Genomic DNA, 24,513 nt, shown 5'->3' on the forward strand with positions numbered 1-24,513 from the left:
CATCATTCCGCAGCAAGCCAAATCATGCCTCAACCATGCTCGCTGGCAGCCATTCCGTAAATATCACACTGTCCTTGTATCCACCTTCTGAAACAGCCTGCAATTAAAGTAATTTAACTGAGCAGGCTCCACTCAGTGCCACAGAAAGAAACAGGCAATCATGGAATCCTTCTTCCTCATTTGCACTCAGAGAAGTCAGGAGACAACAGAGCCTATTTTGAGATGGTTGTGCATATAGTTGAACTAATCTTCTGCCCAATAGCTTTTAATAATTATTGCAATTTTCACTTCTTCATATGAACCTGTCACTTTTGAGATTTATATTTTGGTGGAAATTTCAGTTTCTAGTTATGCAGTGGCTAATGCCATTTCAAAGTAAACAAACCTTATGTATTGATATTTCTGTCCTTGACATAACCACTTGCTTTTTTAACTGATGAACTCAGTTTTATTAAGAGCTCTTAGAGATGATAAAAAGGATTGTCTGTGTTATCCATTCCTCCAGGAACTCTGGAATCTATCCTTTGATCAAGTTAAATTGATACAGGAAGGCTACATATGAGGATGTATTAAGAGCCTCTACTGAAAACAGTGTTATAATACATTATTGAATTGAGATTAGATCAAGTCCTGGCCAAGATGGAGTGTAGGTAGAAATCCTTTGCTTCCTTGCACAATCAAAAGGAGGATAACAACCAATGTAAAATCAATAAGCAACCAGAAATGCCAGAAAATCAAACTGCATGGGACTCTGACAACCAAGGAATTAAAGAAAAAAATCAATCAGAACAACCAGACTGGTAAGGCATTGGACTGAGCTGGTCAGATGGCAGACAAAAACCATGGCTAGTCAGAGCACATTGGAGGTGGGGCTGGCTGCGGCGTGGCTGCAGTGTGGCTGTGTGGGCTGCATTGGAGGGGTTGACTTAAGGGGAAACTGAGGCTCAGAGTTGCTACAGTGGTTGCTACAGTGGGAGAAATTCCCAGTCTCACACAAGAGTCCTTTTGAAGGTGTGTTAGGGACAGCAGACGAGCTGCCTTGTTCCCTCTCTGGCCCCTCCCCCACAGGCAGCGCTGCAGCACAACAAAGAATGTTGCCCTTCCCTGGGTGAATTCCTAAGGCCCCACTCCCTTACAATTTATCAGCTGCACCAAGACAAAGAAATATGGCCCAAATGAAAGAACAGAGCATAACCTCATAAAAAGAACTGAATGATGAGGAGATACTCAACCTATCTGATGGAGAATTTAAAGCCCTGGTAATCAAAATGCTCACAGATCTGATTGAGCGTGGTTGAAAAATGAAAAAAACAAATGAAAGATACCCAATGTGAAATCAAGCAAACTATTCAGGAACCAACAGTGAAGGGAAGGAAACCAGGATTCAAAGCAACCATTTGAAACAAAAGGAAGAAATAAACATCCAGTCAGAACAGAAACAAGAAACAGAATGAAGAAACAAGAATTCAAAAAAGTGAAGAGAGTCTTACAAATATCTGGGACAACCTGAAACATTCCAATGTCCAAATTATAGGGGTGCCAGAAGGAGAAGAACAAGAACAAGAAATTGGAAACTTATTTGAACAAATAATGAAGGAAAACTTCCCCAATTTGGTGAAGGAAGTAGACTTCCAGGAAGTCCAGGAAACCCAGAGAATCCCAAAGAAGTTGGACCCAAAAAAGAACACACCAAGGCACATCATCATTAAATCCCCCCAAATTAAATATAAAGAGAAAATCCTAAAAGAAGCAAGAGGAAAAGAGACAGTTACCTACAAAGGAGTGCCCATTAGGCTATCAGCTGATTTCTCAAAAGAAACCTTACAGGCAAGAAGGGGCTGGAAAGAAGTATTTGAAGTCATGAAAGGTAAGGACCTATATCCAAGATTACTCTATCCAGAAAAGCTATCATTTAGAATGGAAGGGCAAATAAAGTGTTTCTCAGATAAGGTCAAGTTCAAGGAGTTCATCACCAAGCCATTATTATATGAAATGTAAAAGGGTCTTATCTAAGAAAAAGAAGATAAAAAATACGAACAGTAAAATAACAATTCACAACTATCAACAAATGAAACTAAAAGAAAAGAAAAACAACAAAAACTAAGCCAACAGCTAGAACAGGAACAGAATCAGAGAAATGGAGATCACAGGGAGGGATTTCAGTGGGGAGCAGGAAGGGAGGTATAGCGGGGGGAAAGGTAAAGGGAAGAAAAAGCATAGTTAGTAGGCATAAAATTGATGGGGAGAGGTTAAGAATGGTATAGAAAACAGACTCAAAGAAGTTCTATGTACAACCTATGAACTAAGCAGGGGGATACTAGAAGGTTGGAAGGGCAGGGTGGAGGGGGGATGCAGGGAGAAAAAAATTAGGAAAACTGTAATAACATAATAAATAAAAAATAAAAAAGAATAGTTAGGTAAGTAAGTCAATATGGGCACAAGGAACTATTATTTTTAGAACTCAATGTAACTTCTTTTAAAAAAATTATAGTTGATGTGCAATAATATATTATTAGTTTCAGGTATATATAGTGATTTTATATGTATATTTTACAATGCTATCATCACAATGTTGAGTGATATCTGTCACCATACAAAGTTATTATGATAATAATGACTATTTTCCCTATGCCATAGGTTTTACCCCTGAGACTGTTTTTTATAAATAAATAAGTGGAAGTTTGTGCCTCTTATTTCCCTTTACCTTTTCCACCTGTCCTCCAACACCCTCCCTCTGGCAACCATCAGTTCGTTCTCTCATGAGTCTGTTTCTGTTTTGCTCTATTTTTTCATATGTTTTGTTTTTGTTTTTAGATTCCACATATCAAAGAAACACAGTATTTGTCTTACTCTGCTTGAATTATTTCACTTAGCATAGTACGTATAAATCCATCTATGTTCCAAATAGCAGTATTTCATTCTTTATTATGGCTGAGTAGTATTTCTTTATATATATATAGTCAATGGTTTAAATTGATGGTATAGTCAATGATCTTTCTTTTTTAAAACAACATTCTTTTTTTTAAAGATTTTGTTACTCATTTTTAGAGGGAGGGGAAGGGAGGAGGAAAGAGAGGGAGAGAAACATCAATGTGTAGTTGCCTCTTGTGTGCCCCTCACTGGGGACCTGGTCCAAAACCCAAGCATGTGCCCTGACTGGGAATTGAACTGGCAACCCTTCAGTTCACAGACAGGCACTCAATCCACTGAGCCACACCAGCAAGGGCTAGAATGTCTTTTTAAAAATGTATTTTAATTGATTTTAGAGAGAGAGGAAGGAAGAAAGAAGGAGAAACATTGATTTGCTGTTCCACTTAATTATGCCTTCATTGGTTGCTCTTTGTATATGTGTATGCTCCCCAACTAGGGATGGAACCCACAACCTTAGTATATCAGGATGGTGCTCTAATCAACTGACCTACCCAGCCAGGGCCTCCTTTAGAATATCTTGTAAGAAGGGTCTGCTAGTAGCAAATGTTCTGTTTCCGTTTACCTCGAAATGCCTTTAATCTCACATTATTTATTTATTTACTTACTGATTTTCAATTATAGTTTACATTTAATGCTGTTTTGTACAAGCTTCAGGCATATGGCTTAGGGGGCAGATGATAATACACCCTACAGAGTGCTCCCCTGCTATGCCAAGCACCCTCCTGGCACCACACACAGTCACCACAGCATCATGGACTGTATTGCCCATGCTGTATGCTACAGCCCCATGACTGTTATGTAACTACCCACTTGTACTTCTTAACCCCTTTGCCATTTTCACCCATCCCTCGACCTTTCCCTATCTGGCTACCCTACGTCTGTTCTCTGTATAGATGATTCTGTTTCAGTTTGCTTTAATTTGTTTACAGATAAATTTGCTGAATACAGGATTCTTGGTTACCAACACTTTCTTCTTTTGAGCACTTTGAATATGTTATCCCACTGGCTTCTGGTTGTTTCCGCCATAAAGTCAGGTTTTAATATTAATGGGGTTCTTTTGTATGTGATAAGTCATTTTTTTTTCTTGCTCCTGTCAAGATTTTTCCCTTGTCTGTGGCTTTCAATGTTTTTACTGTGATGTTTCTGTTTATAGACCTCTTTACATTTATCCTACTTAGAGTTTCTTGCACTTCCTAGTTTGGAGTTGTTTTCCCACACATGTGAGAAGTTGTCAGCCACAATTTCTTCAAATGTTGCTGCACTTAATAGTGTTCCACATTTCTCTGAAGCCCTGTTCATCTTTAAAAGTTATTTTTTCTCTTTGTTCTTCATGCTGCATAATCACTATTGCTCTTTCCTCAAATTTGTTAATTATTTCTCCTGCTAGTTCGAATCTACTATTGAGTCCCTTTAATGAATTTTACTTCGATTATACTTTTCACCTGTAGAATTCTCAGGTTTCTTTTTTATAATTCCTGTCTCTTTATTGATATTCTCTATTTGCTGTGATATTTTCATCCTTCATTTTCTGTTCTTTCACCATTGGTTTCCTTTTATTCTTTGAAAATATTTGTAATGGCTACTTGAAGACTTTGTTTAATTTGACATCTGGTTGCTCTCACAAGCAGTTTCTGTTGTTTGCTTTTTTTTTTTTTTTTTAGCCCAGTGTGTGGATCATGCTTTCCTGTTTCCTTGCATGACTAATAATTTGTGTTGGAAACTGGCATTTTAGATAATATATTGTATCAACTCTGAATACTGGTGCCTCCCTTCTGGTGCTTGCTGTTATTTGTTAGGTTTATTTGTTGTTGTTGCTGTTATTTTGGTTTGTTTAGCAACCGGTGGGATTATTTCAGTAGAGTCTATTTCTTTCCTGCACTGGTAAACTTCTGATATTGCTCCCCAGAGAGCATATCCTTGGGTTATGCCCACTGTCACCCTGGGGTAACAGTGTATGTGTGTGAGGTTTTTTTTCATTTTTAGAAACTTTATTTTTCATCAACCTTATTTCTATTTTGCTTAGGAGTTAGTGGGAAAACAGCTTAAGACCACTCATGGTCTTGTTCCTACCCATTCAGTGGCCAGCCCAGTGCAGGCTGCAGACCAGTCTCCAGTGGTGGGCTGAGCACTCTCAGTAGGAAACTGCTGAACAGGCCCAGAGGGCACCAGCACCTTCAGACCAGTCAGTGACCTCAGGCTGAGCAGGAGCAGGAGCCGTCCATTTACCCAAAGTGCTTTCTTGGTCACAGCCTTTTCAGCAGTGAGCAGCCTGCCCTTCCTTTTCAATTTCTTCAGGATCTCTGTAGGAGTCAGGAATGACCTCCCTTGGGTGCCCACAGGAGATGGTGCCACACATGCGCAAAACTTCCTGGGCCAGCATCCACCACATCAGACCCACTACATGAACTCCTTTGTTGTTGCCAGGGACCGCAATGAACACATAACCCGGTGAGTCTGTAGAGGCTGGCAGCCAACCCTGGAATCAATAACCACCAGAAGTTCGGCTCCTGGGAGGCTGCCTGGATCTGACTGGTGAAGGTTCTAGGAGTGAAATAGCCCACAACAGCAGTGGCTCCAGTGGTAGCAGCAAACTTCAGATCAGTTCTCTGGCCAGTGTTCCTGGACGATCTCACATTGACAGCAGAGGGGTTTTCAATGACGACAATGACATGAGCTGCCAGCAGAAGCTTCTCCCACGTTCTCTTCAGATTTATGATGTAAATACCATCACTTTTCCTTCTGTAGACATACCTCTGCATTTGGAATTCAAGCCACCTAAGTGGGTTCATGCTGCAAGGAATTTGAGGACATCCTCCTTCTCCACTTGCAGGACACCAAGGGCTCTGGACATTGTGAAAGTTTCCTTTTAAGTTATGAAAGACCCGAGAACAAGGCTGAACAATGTCGTAGGGGCCTCTCTCTGGTTGGAGAAGAGGAAGGAGGGACAGTGGTTTTTACAGGGTTCTTTCTGGCTGTCTCTTTCCCTGACCATATCCAGCTGTTAAGCTTTACTAATTGCTGGGTGATTGCTTTATTGCTTTCAATATCTTAGGGAATAAATTGCTCACCTATAAAACAATGAAATTCAGCTGTTAGGATTTGTTTTATCTCCAGTCTCTTCCCAGCCATGTCCTTCCCAGGTTCTCTCATGCAAGAGAGAACCAGCTATGCTGGTTCATAGCCAGCCCATAGTTAAACTTACACGTCCAGTAATTCCACTAATATCAAACCAATTGCCCTTCACTACAACCTCATTTTCGAGAGCACCCTTAGGCTTGAACTTCTCTATATTCTGTTTCAAAGGAAGTCAGTTCCTTTAGTGAAAGAATAGGAGCTAGACTCTGGTTTATGGCCTGCTCTCCCTCCAGCAGAGACATCTCTGCAGTCGTGCCTTTGGAGGCAGAAGTGAAAACATGGCGAGCTTCTCTGAGCAACGCTTCCAGTTTAGGAGCTGAGTGCTCCTTGGTGCTGGTGGTGGGGAAAGTACCTTTAGCTCTTTTTGGCTTGACTCTCCCAGCATGTAATCACCGCCTAACCAGCCACAAGAAAGATGACTGGGACTCCAGTATTTTTAGCAGCACCGTACTCGGGGGAGAACCTCCTTGAAGGCTAGGCAGAAGTGAAACCCCACCTTTCACCAATGCTTGCCCATAACTTAGCTTCAGTATCAGAAAGGTGGGAGGATGAGAAAATGCTGACACCCTACTCCTCCTGGGGTGATAGCCCTTCGCTGGGGGCTGAGAAGACAGGGTCCGTGTTCTTGGCTGCAAGCAGTCTGGAGTGAATTTTCCATCTTGCTGAATTGGGAGAAGGGATCTCAGTTCAAATTCCACAACTCTCACTACTCTTATCAAATTGTAATACATTTTCTTGAATATGTGTTTCTTTAGTTGTTGTATATCCTTCAACCATATTGAGATTTTAACTGGTTGTTTTAAAATAATGTTCATGAGTTTTGCTGGTGAATGAGCTGAAGTCAGTCATATCCCCCATTTCCTTTATTGCCTCTTTCTGGAACAGGTATTTTCTTTAATAAGATTTATGTTGGGACTGTGCTCTGTTTTACATTTCAAGCTATCCTATTTTCCATCTCTTTATTTCTCTATACATCCTGGTTTTCTTTCTTGAGTTCATAATCCACTTCACCAATTTTCTCTCCAAATCTAATGTTCTGAATAACACTTCTAATTTTATTGACTATATTTAAAATTTCCATCAGTACTATTTAGTTAAAAAATCTGCCTAGTAGTTTTCAGCTAGTCTTTTTTTTTGTATGGCCTTGTTCCTAATCATTTATCAAATAAATATGTATTTCATAGTATATATCAGACCCATTCTTAAATTCTAAGGAATTTTGATTGCTTCAAACGCTAAGCTTGTTTGCTACTGTTACAATTGTATGAGATGCTATATACACTATTTTTTATCTTAATTCAAACAGGGAGGCTGCCATCTTCCACTTCCTGTTTAGATGAAGGTAACTTTGAATTAGAATATAACTTTTTGCAACTGATTAAATTAATGGATACAGACACTAAAGCTGATGATGGCTGCTAATATCTGAGAGGAAATAGTATGACCTTCCCAATGGAAGAACATAACCACCCAGTGTTGAAACATGGATCTGTCTAGATTCAATGTATCAATTTAGAGGAAATAGAGGACAGAAGATTGTTAAACTACACTACTGAGATGTGGTTTCAAAAATTTGGACTGTGTGAAACTCTTAAGGACAAATTGGGTTTCATCAAACTGTAGAGAGAGAGAGAGAGAGGGGGGGGGGGAGGGAGAGAGAGAGAGAGAGAGAGGGAACATAAAGAATAAAAGAAGGGAAGGGAGAGTGGGTGAGGGAGAGTGAATGAAAGATCAAAAATATGTATCAACCACTTGCAAGCGTGTGAACTTTAACTAGATCCTGATTCAAATTAACTGTAAAAAAAATGGCCCTTTTGAAACACTTGGACTTCCACATATTCACTGCATATTTGATGACATTAAGGAATCTTTATTTGCTTTTTGTGTGCTAATGATTTTATGGCTCTTAAAAAGAAACACTGAAATATTCATGTATTAAATTATGTGATACGAGAAATGCTTCAAAACACATGGGAGGAGGGTAGGGGTGGGAGTTTAGATTGGTTGAGGTTATTTTTAAATTTTTACTTTATTTCTAGAAGGGAGGAAGGGAAACATCAATTTTTGAGATACATCCATTAGCTGCCTCTCGCATGCCCCCAAATGGGGACTCGGCCCATAATGGAGGCACGTGCCCTCACCAGGAATATGGGACCTAACCCTTTGGTTCATAGGCCAGCAGCACTCAATCCATTGAGCCACAGCAGCCAGGGCTGAGATAATTCTTGAAGCTGGGTGATGGCTAAGGGTGATGTTCTTTGTATACATTTGGAATTGGCTTTCCTATTACTTTAGCCTTGTAATCTTGATTTTTATGGAGGGGGGATTTGTAAACTAAAGTGAGGTCAAAAAGAGCAGCTCAGGAATGTGTCATCACATTCCAACATGCAGACTTTTAAAGCTGGAATCATCTACAAAACTGGGCATAGTTTGAAAACACTGACAATTTCCTTTTAATCTTCCCTAAATGATATCATCAAATGCTTTTTTTATTCTCTAAAAATGTACTCTTAACAAAATACCTATGAAATCAAGCACATATCTGTTTTAGTTGCCCAGTATAAACAACTCCAGGATGTACTGAGGTAATTAGCAAAACATTTTTAGGTCTCAGATGTAACCCTGTTATTCCAGCCATCTCTTCTCTTTTGGTTGACACTGCATATGAACTATTCTGGTTGTCTCATCCTCAAAATCAAGAAAAACAATAAGCAGCCCACAATGCCAATAAAAATTTCTAAGTTAACAAAAATAATCAGTAATTGGGCATTCTTCCAAGGGTCTATCTAAGTAACTAAGCTAGAACTTTCCCATTATGCCCATAATCTACTAGAGAAACTTCCAAATGCTCAAAGTAATCATGGTGTTTGCTAAATTTTGTCGTTAAAAAGTTAGATACATTCCAGGAGGAAATGGTCGGCAAAATCCTCAAGAATGAAGTATGATGAAAATTATATCAGCTGTGTAAAAGGAGTGAATGATGGGTAACAGAAAACAGGAGTATAGCCCGTTTGTGAGGTCTGGAGATGAGGTTGCTAGAAAAGGCTACAGGATCAAGCTAACTACCTCTCAAAGTTGGGGAGAACGGTACTTTCTGAAGGCAGCAAGAAAAATACCCACATGTTTTTGCCTTGACCTTTTCAGACATCTAAGAATGAAAGAAAGTAGGTGAAGTATATCTTACAGGGTAGAGAAAACGATCATGAGTTACAGAGCCAGAGAACCCTTAGACCCACTAAGTCCTTGGTGGATCTCTAATGTTCAGCTCAAGTTGAAACCACTGCATTAGAGAATCTGAGAGCCAAAGTCACATGTATCCCAAATAGCTCAATATTAATGCTGGAGGACCACTGGCTTATTCCATTCTTTATAGTTAGTAGTTTATAATCTTGAAGGCAATCTCACAGACACAAAGATTAACTTTATAGATCCTTTAAACAGACAAAAGATGTATCATTAAGGACCCTGTAATAGACCATAGTGGAAAGAAAACTAATGATTCTGAGAAAAAGTCTCTGTGACAGAAAATGTAAGTCCCATAAAATTAACAATAAAATGAACTTTAAAAAATATTGGGCACAGTGTACTGTGTGTATATAGTTTCTTAGTTAAGACTATGTGTTACCTGTTCAGCTGTTCTCAAGAAGTTGTTGCAAACCCAAGTATCATTGACTGTTCAAGTCATTAATGATCCGTTTTATTTTTTTTTAAAGATTTTATTTATTTGCTTTTAGAGAAAGGGGACAGGATGGAGAAAGAGAGGGAGAGAAACATCAATGTGTGAGACATACATCAATTGGTTGCCTCTCACATGCCCCCAACTGGAGACCTGGCCCACAACCCAGGCATGTGCTCTGACTGGGAATTGAACCAGAGACCTTTCAGTTCACAGGCCAGCACTCAATCCACTGAGCCACACCAGCCAGCCAGCCCCCAGCCCCAAACTTTTTAAAAAAACAAAATAAAGATAGAACTCAAAAAGAAGTCTTCTTAGTATTATCATCTTATTTTTTGCTTCATTACCATAAGTAATGTGTTTAACAATTGGATCTTTCTAAGTAATTTTTATTTTTAAAACAACTTTACTATTTGATTATATTCCTGTAGAAAAAAATATGCAGACAAATATAAAGAAAATTTAAATTATGCAGTATACCCCCAAAATACAATAAAAGATTTTATATCTTCTTAGTCTTTTTGCACATTTATGTAGAATTTTAAAACAAAGTCAGTACTGTAAAATGCTTACATATCCTTTTTTTTTATTGAGCAACCAATTCTTTGGGACATTAAATATTACATAAACACATGATCTTTAGTTGGCTGCTTCACAATCTACTTAGAGCTAAACCATAATACATTTCCAATTTTTAGATATTAAGATGGTTTTGAATATTTGCTATTAAAACTGACATTATATTAAACATCCTTCTTTATACATAAGTCTTTGTATGCATTTCTAATTTTTAAAAGATAAAAGGAGAAACCAGCACAAAATATGTAATTATTTTTAAGCCTTTGGATACATTTTACCAAACTGCTCTCCAGAAGACTGTACCAATTTGCAGTGACACCAATAAACAGTCTAAGAGTCCCATTGTCTTGTTTCTTGGCAACGCGGGAAACTGCATTACCTCCCACCCTTGTTATGAATTTAATGGGAGAAGGGGGACTGGTATCTTCTTGTCTTTGTTCTACAGTGTAGGAATGTTTCCATGTTTCCTGGTTATTTACTTTCCCTCTTTTTTGAAGCAGTCTGTGTCTCTCAGAAGACACCCTTCACATTGGCACGGTCTTGTCTTATCACATGTTCTTCCTCAGCGGGTAAGGGCATGAAAGCTTTCCACATTTCAAATTAAGCAGGAATTCCTGAAATGACTAGACTTAGAAAGTCTTCTTGCCTTCTGGGCAGCCAGGCTGTTTTAATGTCTTGGTAATAAAACAGAGAACTGGGCCATATTCTGAGGGAAAAAGTAGGCACAGATTACAATTAACCAAGCAATTACTGGTTTTTATGCATTATTTTATTGTACTTGGAATGCTGTTAAAAACCGTCTTTTGATTTTAGAGTGAAGACTCATGGGATATGCACTTTATTAACGCCCCAGAAAATTTTCATGTTCACCAAAGTAAACATCACTAACCAAATGTGGGACTTTCCACATTGCTCCAAACTGATTCCTTACTCATCTTTCCTGGAAAGCGAGGTTCACAATGCTCATCACAGAACATTGTTCTCATGGTCACCTATCTCCATCTGCTGTGTAGGACACATCTTACACACAAATCACCAGCCAGGCTTTTGTTTATGCAACCTCCATCTTTCACCTTACCCCAGTGGAAAATCACTGGAATTTTAATACGTTACTATCTGTAAACAGAATAGGACCTTCTTCATGACAGCAAGTCTTATGTATCTTTGTAAACCACAGCCTGACATATAGGGGGTACTCACTGTTTATGAAATGAATTAGTGAGTGAATGAATGATATAAAGTTCAGTGCTGAGAGAATTGAAAAATCCTACCCCAGAATAAGGAATTACTATAAGGCATTCCTTAATGCCATACAATGAAAGCCAGGAATCTCAATTTTGTCTAGAGTAGCAATTCTTCATTTTCTCTCTTTACATCACATATTCCTTTGAGAATCTGATAAAAGCTATACATACCCTCTTTAAAAATGCACATGTGGAAACTACACAATTTATACACACTTTCAGAAGCTTCAGAGTAGAGAACACTGATTTCTATCATCCAAGATTTTTACTTAAAAATGGAGCTGAAATAATAAATGTATTGTTTGGCAAATTATCTTTAAGTTCAAGACACTATGGTCAGATGGAGCCTTGCAGGTAACACTAACCTCAGCAGCAGCAAAAGTAGGAGCCACAGTTCCCAGAAATCACAGAATGCTTATTTAAACAGGCCAGAGTTGTGCTGCTCTATTGCATTGTATTCACTACACTCGGGTGAATGTACCCGTTTCCAAACTGGCATTCCCAAGTTCATTTTCTATCCCCCTTGTCTTCACAGTGATAATAAAGGCTTTCTGTATTTCAACTATGATGAAACACTTCATGGGGAAAAGGGTTGTCATTTATTTATTAAGAACATTTATCTCCTAGGTATATAGGTTGAAATCAACTGATGTTTCTTGCTCCTTATGGATTTAAAAGTCTACCAGGAAAGATTTATGACAAAGCCCCATATTCCCAACTTTGCTAGTCCTAAAGGTGCTTTAGTTTCCGTGGTGTGCAGGAGCCTGCTTATGCCGGGGTGCAAGGACCAACTACGTGCGCCCTGTCCCAGCTTATCAGTGGCTTCATGTTGGCAGGCTGAAATCACCTGTGCTGGAGCATTTATACCACATAAATTGGCAAACACCACAAATCATGACGCCTCCATGCCTAGCGGTTGGCATTTACTACCATATTGTGTCCTCCTCACACTGAAATTGTGGCTCTCATTCCAGGGTTCCTTGACAGTAACTGGGGTAGGGAGGGCTTATATCAACCTTTCAAGTCCTCTCTCAACTACAGCCATAAGACCTAAGAGTAAAGGTGCATTCTAGAAGACCTCAGGATATACTTGGCTACCCTCTTTGGATATTAAGTAAATGTCATATCTGATTAATTTGAGGCAACTCTGTATCTAATATGGTTAATCAAGAGTCACGAGATGTCCAAATAATAATAATCATGCATCTCTGAGCTTGGCAGTTAGTTTAAATTCCAGAATGGGGCAAAAGTAGGTTTATAGTTGTGGGCCTGCAAAACACAGAGTTAATTTTTGTATTATCATTTATTATTCTATTATTTTCCAAACAAACAGCTATAAACCTATTTTTGCCCCACCCTGTATATTATGGGAATTAATACCAGCATTGAGAAGTTACCAATCTACAGCCCATCTTATGGTTACCATTAATCGCTGTCTTAGTTTTGCACAGCATTAGAAGGAAGCAGATATTCCTGGGCACCACTTTGTAGTGCTATGTCAGTTTTAGCTTTATAGGCTGCAACCACTTTGCAAGAATCTGCCAGAGAAAAAAACAGCTTCCTTAGCGACATAGGCCACATGCAGAGCTGGCACTATTCACCTTCAGAGTAAGGCTCAGAGACGCACTGAGGAGCAAACCCATGCTGAGAACCTAGCGGGACAGATACAATGCATTACCAGCCAAACATGCCTACACAATTTCACAAGTGGTGCTTACTGTTGTAGTAACTGGGTGAAGGCTCTCAGAAAACACGCAGGCTAGTATAAAGCCATTAGGAGATGGACCAAAGGTGAATTGCAAATAAGAGGAAAGGTGTGGAGGATCTATGGAAGCGTCCGCTTGCAGATGGCTCAGGATACTCACCTTCAGGTTATGCAGGGTTTCTGACCATTCCATGGACCCTATCTGAGGTATGGTAGTGAGGAGTAAACTTGTGGCTTTATTGGCATTTTCTTTCAGAGTCTTTAAAACCCGGTCCACTGAAACCTAGGGAAACAACAGCACAGGATGTTACCAGCAAGTACAAATTCTGCTGCTTCTTATGGAACATTTTCCTAAGTTCCTACCTGATCTGTAAACTCAGTTTACTTGTTTTAATCCCCTGAGTCCAAGTTCTGCATCTATCAAGATGGTCTCAGTCCATTGGGAGGTCTTGGAGAAACCTAATGACAGCTCTGAAAAGCCCCATACCTAACACGGGGCCCGAGAAGCTATCCCAGCTATCTTCTGTGTTAGCCTGGTCTAGGGAGCTGTGGCCATTCTCCCCAGATCCAGAGAATAGATTCCAGTCATAAAACTGTTGCTACGCTGGATAACCAACCAGTCAGAAAATAAAGATGTCTTTTCAGAGGTTTTCCAGCTAACAAAGAAGAATGATGGAATCAAAGTATCGTTTTTTTTCTTTTAACAGCTCTCAACAAATTAATGGGTAGGCCGCTCACATCACAAAACAAAACAAAAAAAACCCAACCAAATAAACAACCCACTCTCCTGATGGAAAACTGAACACTATGTATGACACCTAAATCTGATCAAATCTCTAGATCCAGCTGCCAATTTATACAAAATATAGAGGACAGAGAATCTGGTGAAACTACCCAGAGGAGGTGATTTCAGCAGTTCAGACTGTGGGAAACTATAGGTCAAGTCACTTGGTTTCTTTTTAGGAAACTTGGAAGAAAAAAACCACTTGAGTTTTTTGAGATAACTAGAAACTTGAACTTTGCCTGGGAATATGAAGGAATTATCACTGGAATGTGTCTAACAAGTAACTGTCAGATACCTCCTCACATGTTTATGGACAAAGTTATGGGTCAGAGTATAGATGAAATATGATTGGCTATAAGTTGATATGATGATGGTTGAAGCTGGATGTTGGATTCATGGAAACCTGTAGTACTGTCTACTTTGTATATAACTAAAATTGCTCCATGAGGAAAAGGTAGAAAAGGCTGTAACTATATAACATGAGTGATCAGAGGAGTACTTGTCACACTGCGCTGTACTCAGAAGAAATCCAGGATTCAGGGGCACAATGATTACAGCTTTCATCCCATTTCCTGGAGTATAAGGCCTAGGTTCCTGCCATAAACATCCAGATGTGTTTAGAAAAAATGGTCAGTACTGTAGTAGAGGGAGTCCCACTGATGTGGGAACACAAAGTGGGACCAGCTAGTGCCTGCCAGGCACAGGTTCAGGCACATTTTAAGCAGAGCCTGGGAATGTGGGGTCCTAAAGCATGCAAGAGATTTACCTTATTTTACTTTTTCCTTCTTTTTCCTGTGACTGATATTTCTATACAGACTCCAACTTCTCTTGGTTCCTGCTGTTGGGCTCTACCCAAAATACCTGGTAACCTCCTCACAATCAAATCTAATCCTTGAACAGCTCAAATCTCAAGTTTCTTTCACAAACTTTTTATCCTTCCACCCCTGACTCCATCACTGCTATGATCCAATGACCACCCTCCTGGGAGTGAGCACTATACCAGCTGCTCTACACATACAGTTTGGCTTGCTTCTCCCAGTAATCTAGCAAGGTCAGGATTGAAACTGAGCAACTTACACTCCCCACCCAAAAGCCCTGGCTCCAACCTATGGAAGAGTAACTTGTTAAATAACATGCCAGGCATCACAAGCAAATGGAGCAATAGGAATTTGAAGGTGGGTTGGCGACTCTAGAATCTTTCTATCACACGCCAGGCTGTACATCTGGGTTGAAGCACAATGATATATATTCAAGGCTGGCTGAGATGAGGCTGGCTTTCTTATACCTTTCTTATAGCACTTAACATTACTTGCCCTCATGCCTTATCACTTACACAAAACTTAGTTTCACTGTTTTTTTAAAAAAATTATAAATCAATAAGGTGGATTTAAAAAAATAAGTTGTTTAAGATTTATTTTTAGAGAGACAGGAATAGAGGCAGAAAGAGAGGGAGAGAAACATCCAAGTGCAGACGAAACATCAATGTGTGGTTATTTCTCACACGCCCCCTACTGGGGACCTGGCCTACAACCCAGGCGTGTGTCCTGACTGTGTGGCGACCTTTTGGTTCGCAGGTTGGCACTCAATCCACTGAGCTACATCAGCCAAGGCTCTACTTAAAAAAAAAAAAAAATCCTCAGCCAAAGACATATTTATTGATTTTAGAGAGAGAGGGAGCTGGGACACAGGGAGAGAGGAAGAAAGGGAGGAAGAAAGGGAGGAAGAAAGGGAGGAAGAGGGAGGGAGGGAGACAGAGACAGAGACATGATAGATTGCCTTCTGTAGACACCCAACCAAAGATCCAACCGCACAAGCTTTTGGTATATGGGATGACGCTGCAACCAACTGAGTCACCTGGCACTGACAAGGGCTAGTTTTTCTTTTAACTGAAGTAGTTCCAATTGACTGCTTTCCAAACCTTGTGTGGCCCACTAAAGGAAAGGACTGTTAGCTCTGCAGAGGAGAAATAGTCCTAGATTAGCAGAAAGCCACAGGCAGGAAACCACGTGTTCTCAGCAGGTGGCAGACACTGAAGTCTGCCCCCTAGGTGATCAGAGCTGGCAAGTCAGGGACTATGTTGTGTCGGGATTTAATAAATCTCTTATGTTAGAAAGCATCCTCATAATTAATTACACTGAATAGTCAGGATAAGGCATCACACAAAACAAGGGACCTGTGTTCATCTATGACCCCAAATCCATATAAAAGGGTGGACAGACAGCAAGAATATCCTACTCAGTTTTACATGAAACTGGATGTTAAGCAGCTCTGAGATGGCGGTAAGGGTCCCCTTGCAGAAGATGTCACCTGTCCTCAATGTGCTCAGAACAGCCACCCCTACATTTTTTTCTTACTTCAAAATTCCTTGACTGTAGTCCTGTCCCTTTCTCTATTTTAAAATAAGACAAATGATCTGGCTTCTTCAAGTAAAATGCAGGGGATAAAAAGACAGAGGGGAATATTAGGTTAAAGGAGACATTCAAATGAAATGTGTGCATTATAAGGGATCCTTATTTGAATAGTTGAAAATGATGATATAAGAGGGAAAATGTGAACAGCCTGGATATTTGCTTATACTCAGGAATTAATGTAAATATTTTTGGTACCATAACGGTCCTGTGGTTAGTCTTTATTATTTTATAAAAAAGAAAAGAGGCCTTCTAGAAAAATATTTACTTCAAACTAATGAGGGTGGGTGAGAGGGAAGAGGTAGGGACATAGACATGACACAAAGGAGGCAGTGGCCGAGAACTGGAAAGCTGAGTGATGGGTAACTGGCGCTCATCATACTAGACTCTCTACCTTTGCAGATGCTTGAAGTTTTCAACAATGAAAAAACTTGGAAGCCTGACCTCGGTAGTCCAGTATCCTCAAACACCAGTTGGACCTTGCTGTGTTTCCTGCCTAAGACCCCTAACGGACTTCCCACCTGAAATACACATCTCCTCAGCCCTGCCTCCCTTTGGCTCCCTCCTCTCCAGGCCACTCAAGCAGGCCCACGTTTCCTATCACACGTAAGGAAGGAGCCCCAGACTTCTAATATTCAGCTGACTGAACTGGATTCGTACTCCTATAACTCAGCACACTATTTCTTTATAACTCTGAGCTTTCTCACACTGGTTGCTTAATCTCTAACCACTCCCCAAAACCCCAGAGTGTTGGCTCCTTACGAACTTGTTTCTTTTGCTGTCATACTCCTCACTGAGCAATGCATCAGTCATAGTAGGTTAAACAGGTAAGATATGAATATAGTCCACTTATCAGAAAGAGGTAATAAAAAACACTAAGTTTTTTCCTTAAAAACAAAAATAGAACAGACAGCAGCACAGCACAAGGAAATCATAATCAAAAGACCTTTAGTCTTAATAAAACACCCAAGTTTTGATTATGATTCCCAACATACATGCCTACAATGTACTATTCATATTAATCCTTGGATAAGTGCCTTTTTCTTTCCTATGAAGACCTAGGTTCTTACTTTCCAAGGAGAACTTTTGAAAATATCTGGTAATACCCAACTGACAATGCATTAAGAGTTGACCTTAAAACCTGGTAAAAAGGTACCTTCTGGAACTAAAGCAAGAGAAACAAATAGTTAAGATTTTCTCTTATAGGCGCTCATGGCACCCAAAAGCTCAGGCACCTAGAAACATACATGCTTTGGAGAGAATCCCACCTACCGCTTCCTCGTGTTCCTTCCAGCAATCATAATCTGTTGCCATGGCAATACTTGCATAGCAAAGTCCAGCCTCCTTAGCAAGAACCACCTCTGGAACTGTGGTCATGTTGATAACATCCGCCCCCCAGGTTCGAAACATGAAGCTTTCTGCCCGGGAGCTGAATCGAGGTCCTTCGATTGTAATCATCGTCCCTTTTGAATGGCACCGCAGTCCTAGCTTCTTAGCAGTTTCTGTGAGGACCTAGAAGAGAAAGAACCACAAACTGGTGGTGGGAAAATGAAGACAACTGCATTCGAACAACAATTAAAAAAAAAAAAAGAACCTCAAACTCAAAGCATACAAACCTAACAGCAGCTTATAATTTTATTTTCTCCCTTAAAATTTAAAAAGTTGATTAAAGATTTTTAGCATAAAAGCCTAGTAGCTATAGGCCCTCAGAGAGAACCCAGGAGATCCCAGTTTCCCAGACCTTCACCCACTTACATATCCTGTCTCCCCAGCCCCTGCACATACAGCTCACAGCACAAGAGCAAACGCTGAAGTTTTTCTAAGCACTAAGAATCTGTTGACACGTTTTAATCTCATTTATTTTTTTCTTTTCTTTTTAAAGATTTTATTTACTTATTTTTAAAGAGAGGGGAAGGAGGAAGAGAGACGTCAACATATGGTTGCCTCTTGCATGTCCCTTACTGGGGACCCAAGCATGTGCCCTAGGCTGGGAATTGAACTGGCAACCCTTTGGCTCTCAGGCCAGTGCTGACTCCACTGAGCTATACCAGCCAGGGTCATTTATTTCTTAACAGCTTTAAGAGACTAAGCTGGGCTGTGCACAACAGCTTGAGTCCAGGCTCTTAACCTCCACAGCTCAGCTAAGATGGCGCTCCTCATTCACATCTCTTCAAAGAGACATTCTGAGAACTGTCTCCAAGCTCCTGAGAAATTCATTCTCATTGCTCTTTTGTAAAAAATCTGAAAACTTCTATGAATGCTTTTTTGACTACAAAGTAGTTTCTTCATAATCTCTTCTGCCTGTTGCCTCTCCAAGGACACACGTTAAAAACAGCACACTATTTTTTCAGGAGCCATGCTCATTTTTTCTGTTCAAGGAAAAATATATCTTAGCACCCCTTTAGTGGCAAGGCCACATGTGGATTTTAGAGACATTATTTTTAAGTTTGATCACTTTTCCCAGTGTCTAATTAATAACATCTAAACTTCAGGTTATTAATTAATTTCATTTTCTTTTTGGCCTGTGCTTCAACATCTTTTTAATTAAAAAAAAACAAAAAACAAAAAGAAACTAGTCTTTTTGAACTGGAAGTAGTGTCTGGGTCTCTTCCTTTTTGTGGTCACCGCTGAGGCGCCAAGTGACCGTTCAATCCCTTTGTGACGTCTGACCGGAGCAAGAACTGTAAAAGGCATTTCAATGCACCTTCCCACATTCACAGAAAGACTGTGTCTTCTCCTCTTTCCAAAGAGCTGAGACAGATGTACAATGTTCAGTCCATGCCCATCCAATAAGATGATGAAGTTCAGGTTGTGCAAGGACATTACAAAGGGCAGCAAATTGGCAAAGTGGTCCAGGTTTACAGGAAGAAATACGTCATCTACATTTAACAGTTACAGTGGGAGAAAGCTAACGGTACAACTGTTCATGTGGGCATTCACCCCAGCAAGGTGGTTATCACTAGACTAAAACTAGACAAAGACCGCAAAAAGATCTTTGAATGTGAGGCCAAATCTCGCCAAGTAGGAAAGGAAGAGGGCAAATACAAGGAAAAAACAATTGAGATGATGCAGGAATAATGTAATTTTATATACAGCTTTAATTAAAAACTTGCAATGGAAAAAAACAACTAGTCTTTTAAATATAACTGTTAATTAAGCACTGCTGAAAATTCCCTCAACCTTTGTATGTCTTACTTCTCTCACCTATAGAATGGGAATTCTAACACTGTATGACAATTAAATGAGCTACCGTTTGTGTGCAGTCTGCAGGTTCTCCCCATGTCTGGGTGGGTTTCCTCTGAGTACTCACACCCCAGAGATGTGACATCAGGTGGTTTCTGCCCTGTCCTGGTCTGAGTGAGTGTGGGTGTGCTGAGAGTGCCCTGAGATGGAAGGGCCTCCAGTCTAGGGTGGGTTCCCGCCTGATGCCCTGAGCTGCCGGCAGATGAGGTCTGGCCACCTGTGACCCTGAACTAGAATAAGCAGGCTGGAGAATAACTATCTTACCTGCTTTTATTCATCTTTCTTAAATGTATGTATAACTCACATTTATTTCAATGTTTAATATTAGAAAGGTTTTGGGTCTTTATATTTAGAAGTTTGGTGATATTTTTGTCACCAGAAATAGGACATAAGAACTCAATTCTTGTCTATCACAGCCTTCTGTACAATTGATTTCATTGTTCATCATTTTGCATTAAAGTTGCAATCTCCAAGAACCCATCATCAGGGTTAAATGAGGATTTATTGTACTGGCAGCTTTTACAGGCTCACCAAATAACTGGCAAAGATTCCTGGGAGATTATATATATTTATTTATTTGTAAGTATATATAATAATATATATGTATGTAAATAAATATAAAATGTATTGACTCAAAGTCAATAAAAGGCTCTGATGTAGGGAAGTCTTGCCTGTTTATGTCTGAATCACATATGTAAATTAATCTACTTCTTTAAAAATAACTTATACTATGCTACGGCAGTGAAAGAATTTTAATTAGAGCCGCAGCATTTCCAAACTTAGAACCATGACGAGCACAGACAACAAATAGTCGCTGCTTCATCACAACGTTTACTCATTCTCTATATACTGAAAATAAGATTATGCCTAATTGAACCTTTTCCTGAAAGAGTACAGGTTATAAATGCAGGGGCCTAAATCACATCCCCCCTCACTTTTTTCAAAGTTAATATATAACCAGCCCAGTCTTGTCTTCATTAAATGTCTTTAAAAATCCCGAACAACCGATCTGTATGTCTCACACAACTTGAAGGGCATGTCTAGAGGTGACTGAAGGAAGATCACAGTCAGCCTGTGCCAGTGGCCTGCACGTCCTCACCCTCACCCTGGGAGGCGGGTGCCATGATGGGAGGAGGAAGAGGAAGCAGAGGCTCCCGGATGCGGGCTGGGCACGCTGATGGACTCTGGGGCCTCACCACTTGAACCAGCACTTTGCATCGCCACAACAGATTACATCATCATAAGGTATCAGAAATACAGTTGGCAGGCTGAGAGATCTCCGGGTCTGAGGCTAAGCTGCGTTGGTTTCCATGTCTTACCTAATCATAATGGAACTACTCAATCTGCCACCATCCCTGCATATTAGCAATATTAGATCACCAGGCTAAATATATTTCATGTGTCAGGACTCCTAAAGAGCATACTCAAAACTACTTCCTAAAATGACTTAGAAGTGACACTATTTTTGTAACAGGTAAAACCTGCATCATACAAAATGTTATCATTCCTCCATCCACGTCCTAGTGATGCAATTCACTGCCTTAAAGGAGACCACTGTTTTCTGGTCAACTTTCCAGAAACACTCTATTTGCACATAAATATTCTCATATTAATTTCTTTACACACACATACTTTAACACAAATGGGAGGATATGGTACAGCCACTGTCTATCAAGGGAGGCCAAGTTCATTCCTGGCAACCATCACCCAGCTACCACATTTACATGTGGTCTGTATACATTACTGGCACTTCCTCCGCCCACATCTACCCAGAATACTGAAGTCATTGTTTTCTACCTGGGACAAGATCTTTAATGTCGTACTAACATGACATTGTCTCCCTAGTCTATTTCTTCCCAAACTATCCCCATTTTGAAATGGACTAGAATTTTATACATATCTAGTTTCCCCAAGAGAGCAAATTCATTATATAGACAGGCCTGTGTTTCAGTGGGAAGACCAGCAGCATTTTGATATATGTATTTCATTGATAACTAGATACGTCTAAGTACATACATACATACAAACTTAACTTGCCATTAAAAAAAGATTTTATTTATTAATTTTTTAGAGAGAGGAGAAGGGAGGGAAAAAGAGAGGGAGAGAAATATCAATGTGTGGTTGCCTCTCACACGCCCCCTACTGGAGACCTGCCTCACAACCCAGGCATGGGCCCTGATTGGGAATTGAACTGGTGACCCTTTGGTTCACAGCCTGTGCTCAATCAATCCACTGAGCTACACCAGCCAGGGCTTAACTTGCCATTTTTATGAACATGTAAAATATGTACGTTCACAGAGGTCAGAGAGAATGCACATACAGTGGTATACCTCAAATGGCTCTCCACAACCCCTGACTTTGCATTCCAGGTTTTTTTGGTTTTGGTTTTTTTTTAAAACCACAGCGAGGTTAAGTTGATCTTGCTGTTAACTATAGGCAAACTTGTTTTCATGGCTATGCAAGGGTGAATATAAAAGCTATAACAAATTTTCTGCTATCCATATGCAAATGTTAAAGTTAGCTGAATGACTAACATGTTTACGTATTTATATTCTGTAAATTAATTTAAAAGTAGATTTCATGAGGCAGTTCACCTCTGACAATGCCTCTAATCTGTTGTGTTGCACCTGGCTTTCAAACTTGGGATTACAGTGTGATTGTGACTTTTGTAAGGCTGTCTCCAGAGTAAATTTCTCTGAAATTTTACTCTAATTTCAGAGAGAAGGCTGGAGAGTAATGGCCGAACTCAGCTCAAAGACAAATGATGCCAAGCTGACAATTTATAAAGTACCAATAATAATAATAACCTAATTCATAAAAGCAGTTAGTAGTCATTGGATGTTTCAATACTAATAGGCATTGTTCAAAGCACTTTGTAGATACTAACTCTTTAATCCCTCACACAGTCCTATGATGTACATGTAATCATTACCTTCATTTTACAGATGAGGAAACTGAAGCCTAGAGGTGTTAAGTAACTTATCCAATGACACACAGCTATTAAGCTGAAGAGCAGAGATTAGACCCCAAGTAACCTGGTTGCAGACTATATACTCTTGACTTATTTGTTAGTCTATTCTAAATTATGTAAAGGGTATCCTGACAGCAAACCAAAACTTAAAACCCTGCATAAGAACTTGAGAGGGGATAAGGGACCACGTGCTTATTGGCCAATTGATCTAACTCTAGATGCCACCCTAAGCCCTTATGATTTATCTTGGTGTACCTTCCAGAAAGGGCACAAACCTCTCTCGTTTTGGGGCAGAACGGCTCAGCCACTGATATGTGGCACACTCCTCTGGCACAGGAATGACTCCCATCGTAGAAGGTCTGAGGCCTTCTGGTGGTCCTACAAAATAAAGTGAAAAGGGTTTTTTGTTGTTGCTGTTTTGTTTTAAAGAAAGCCATCTCTCCATTCTCTGAGGGCCAGTGAAATCAGCTGTATCTAGATCGACACCTTGGTCCACAATCCAGAAGCAACGGCTCTGACAAGCTGAAGGCAACTGGTAAAACAGCAGCTTCAGGATGGTATTTGGCTTCTCTGGTGCTGGGTTGGCGGCAACATACTTTCCCACAGGAACTCAAGTGCCCGTGGTCCCATGGCCGAGACATAATAACCACACTGGACCGCAGGCACAACTCAACTGTGGGCTCGGGAGGGCAGGGAAAGCACTTAAGAAGTCAATATGAAAACTCCCCATTGCTGCGAACGTAGAAGACTGTACAGTGAACCCTATTTATACCCACCACCTAGATTCAACAATTTCCAAGCCTGGTTGAAATCTGCTTTATCTGTTAATATCTCCATGGCTGCAAACCCCAGATTTTGTCATTTTACCCCTACTTCAGATGGACCAAAATATGTGGACTGTTTCCACTGCAATGCCAGTATCACATCTAATAAAAATAACATCAATTCCTCAGGATCTGCTAATATATAGACCATACGCAAATTTCCCTGAGGTCCTCAAAAATGTCCATTTTGCAAAAACAGTTATTTTAGTTTTGCGTCCAAATAAAGTCCTCATCTTGCATTTGATGGTCATGTTTTAAAATTGAGAGTAATCTGGTCACTGGGCGTGGTGACTGTCTTTCCGTGCTGGTGGTGAGTGAGCCCTGCTTGTCCAACTTGATTCTTCTCCAGGAGAGCAATCAGCAGACCAGGAATATGGCTGCAGGGCTCCTGACAACCAGGGATAAGGTAAAGATACAACAAAAAAAGAAAACTACAGGCCAGTATTACTGATGAACGTAGATGCTAAAATCCTCAACAAAATATTGGCAATCTGGACGCAGCAATACATTAAAAAGACCATGGGGAATTCTGGCCAAGACGGAGGCGTAGGTAGAAACCCTTTGCTTCCTCGCACAACCAAAAGGAGGATAACAACCAATCTAAAATCAATAAACAACCAGAAGTGCCAGAAAATCAAACTGCATGTAACTCTGACAACCAAGGAATTAAAGAAAAAAATCAACCAGAACAACTAGACTGGTAAGAAATCTGTGGTAAGGCTGTGTGGATGGAGCCAGCTGAGAAAAACCTCAGTGAGGATGGTGGACTGTGTGGGTGGGACCGGCTCAGAAAAACCCCAGCAAGGCAGTGGAACGTGCAGGCTGGCTGGCTGAAGGGAAAACTGAGAGTGAGAGTTGACTGTGGATTATGGCAGTTGCCAGGGTGGGAGAAAACAAGCAGGTGAGCAGCATTGTTTCCTCGCTGGCCCCTCCTCGGCAGGCAGCATCACAGCCCAGCAGGGAGGGTTGCCCAGCCCTGGGTGAATACCCAAGGCCCTGCCCCACTGCAACTT

At 40.2% G+C, this 24,513-nt stretch overlaps 1 protein-coding gene and 2 pseudogenes across 2 annotated transcripts in view; 1 reads left to right on the forward strand and 2 right to left on the reverse strand.

The window, feature by feature from the left end:
* Window positions 1–4,949: 4,949 nt before the first annotated feature.
* On the reverse strand, window positions 4,950–5,947 carry LOC114490868 (annotated as a pseudogene).
* A 4,104-nt stretch (window positions 5,948–10,051) lies between these two features.
* LOC114508800 (methylthioadenosine phosphorylase) overlaps window positions 10,052–24,513 on the reverse strand; it is a 49,747-nt gene continuing 35,285 nt past the window's right edge. The window contains exons 5-9 of one of the 2 annotated variants that reach the window (XM_036021542.1): window positions 22,952–23,054; window positions 17,735–17,974; window positions 13,431–13,553; window positions 10,987–11,027; window positions 10,052–10,949 (exon numbers count right to left, since the gene is read on the reverse strand). In XM_036021542.1, the coding sequence (XP_035877435.1) occupies window positions 10,989–11,027; window positions 13,431–13,553; window positions 17,735–17,974; window positions 22,952–23,054 (505 nt within the window). In that variant the 3' untranslated portion in view covers window positions 10,052–10,949; window positions 10,987–10,988. Of the gene's footprint in view, window positions 11,028–13,430; window positions 13,554–17,734; window positions 17,975–22,951; window positions 23,055–24,513 lie in introns of both variants that reach the window. The other variant, XM_028526877.2, reaches the window with a different exon arrangement.
* LOC114504853 lies at window positions 19,106–19,566 on the forward strand (annotated as a pseudogene).

The sequence above is a fragment of the Phyllostomus discolor genome, chromosome 3 (genome assembly GCF_004126475.2).
Source record: "Phyllostomus discolor isolate MPI-MPIP mPhyDis1 chromosome 3, mPhyDis1.pri.v3, whole genome shotgun sequence".
In the NCBI taxonomy this organism is placed as follows: domain Eukaryota; kingdom Metazoa; phylum Chordata; class Mammalia; order Chiroptera; family Phyllostomidae; genus Phyllostomus; species Phyllostomus discolor.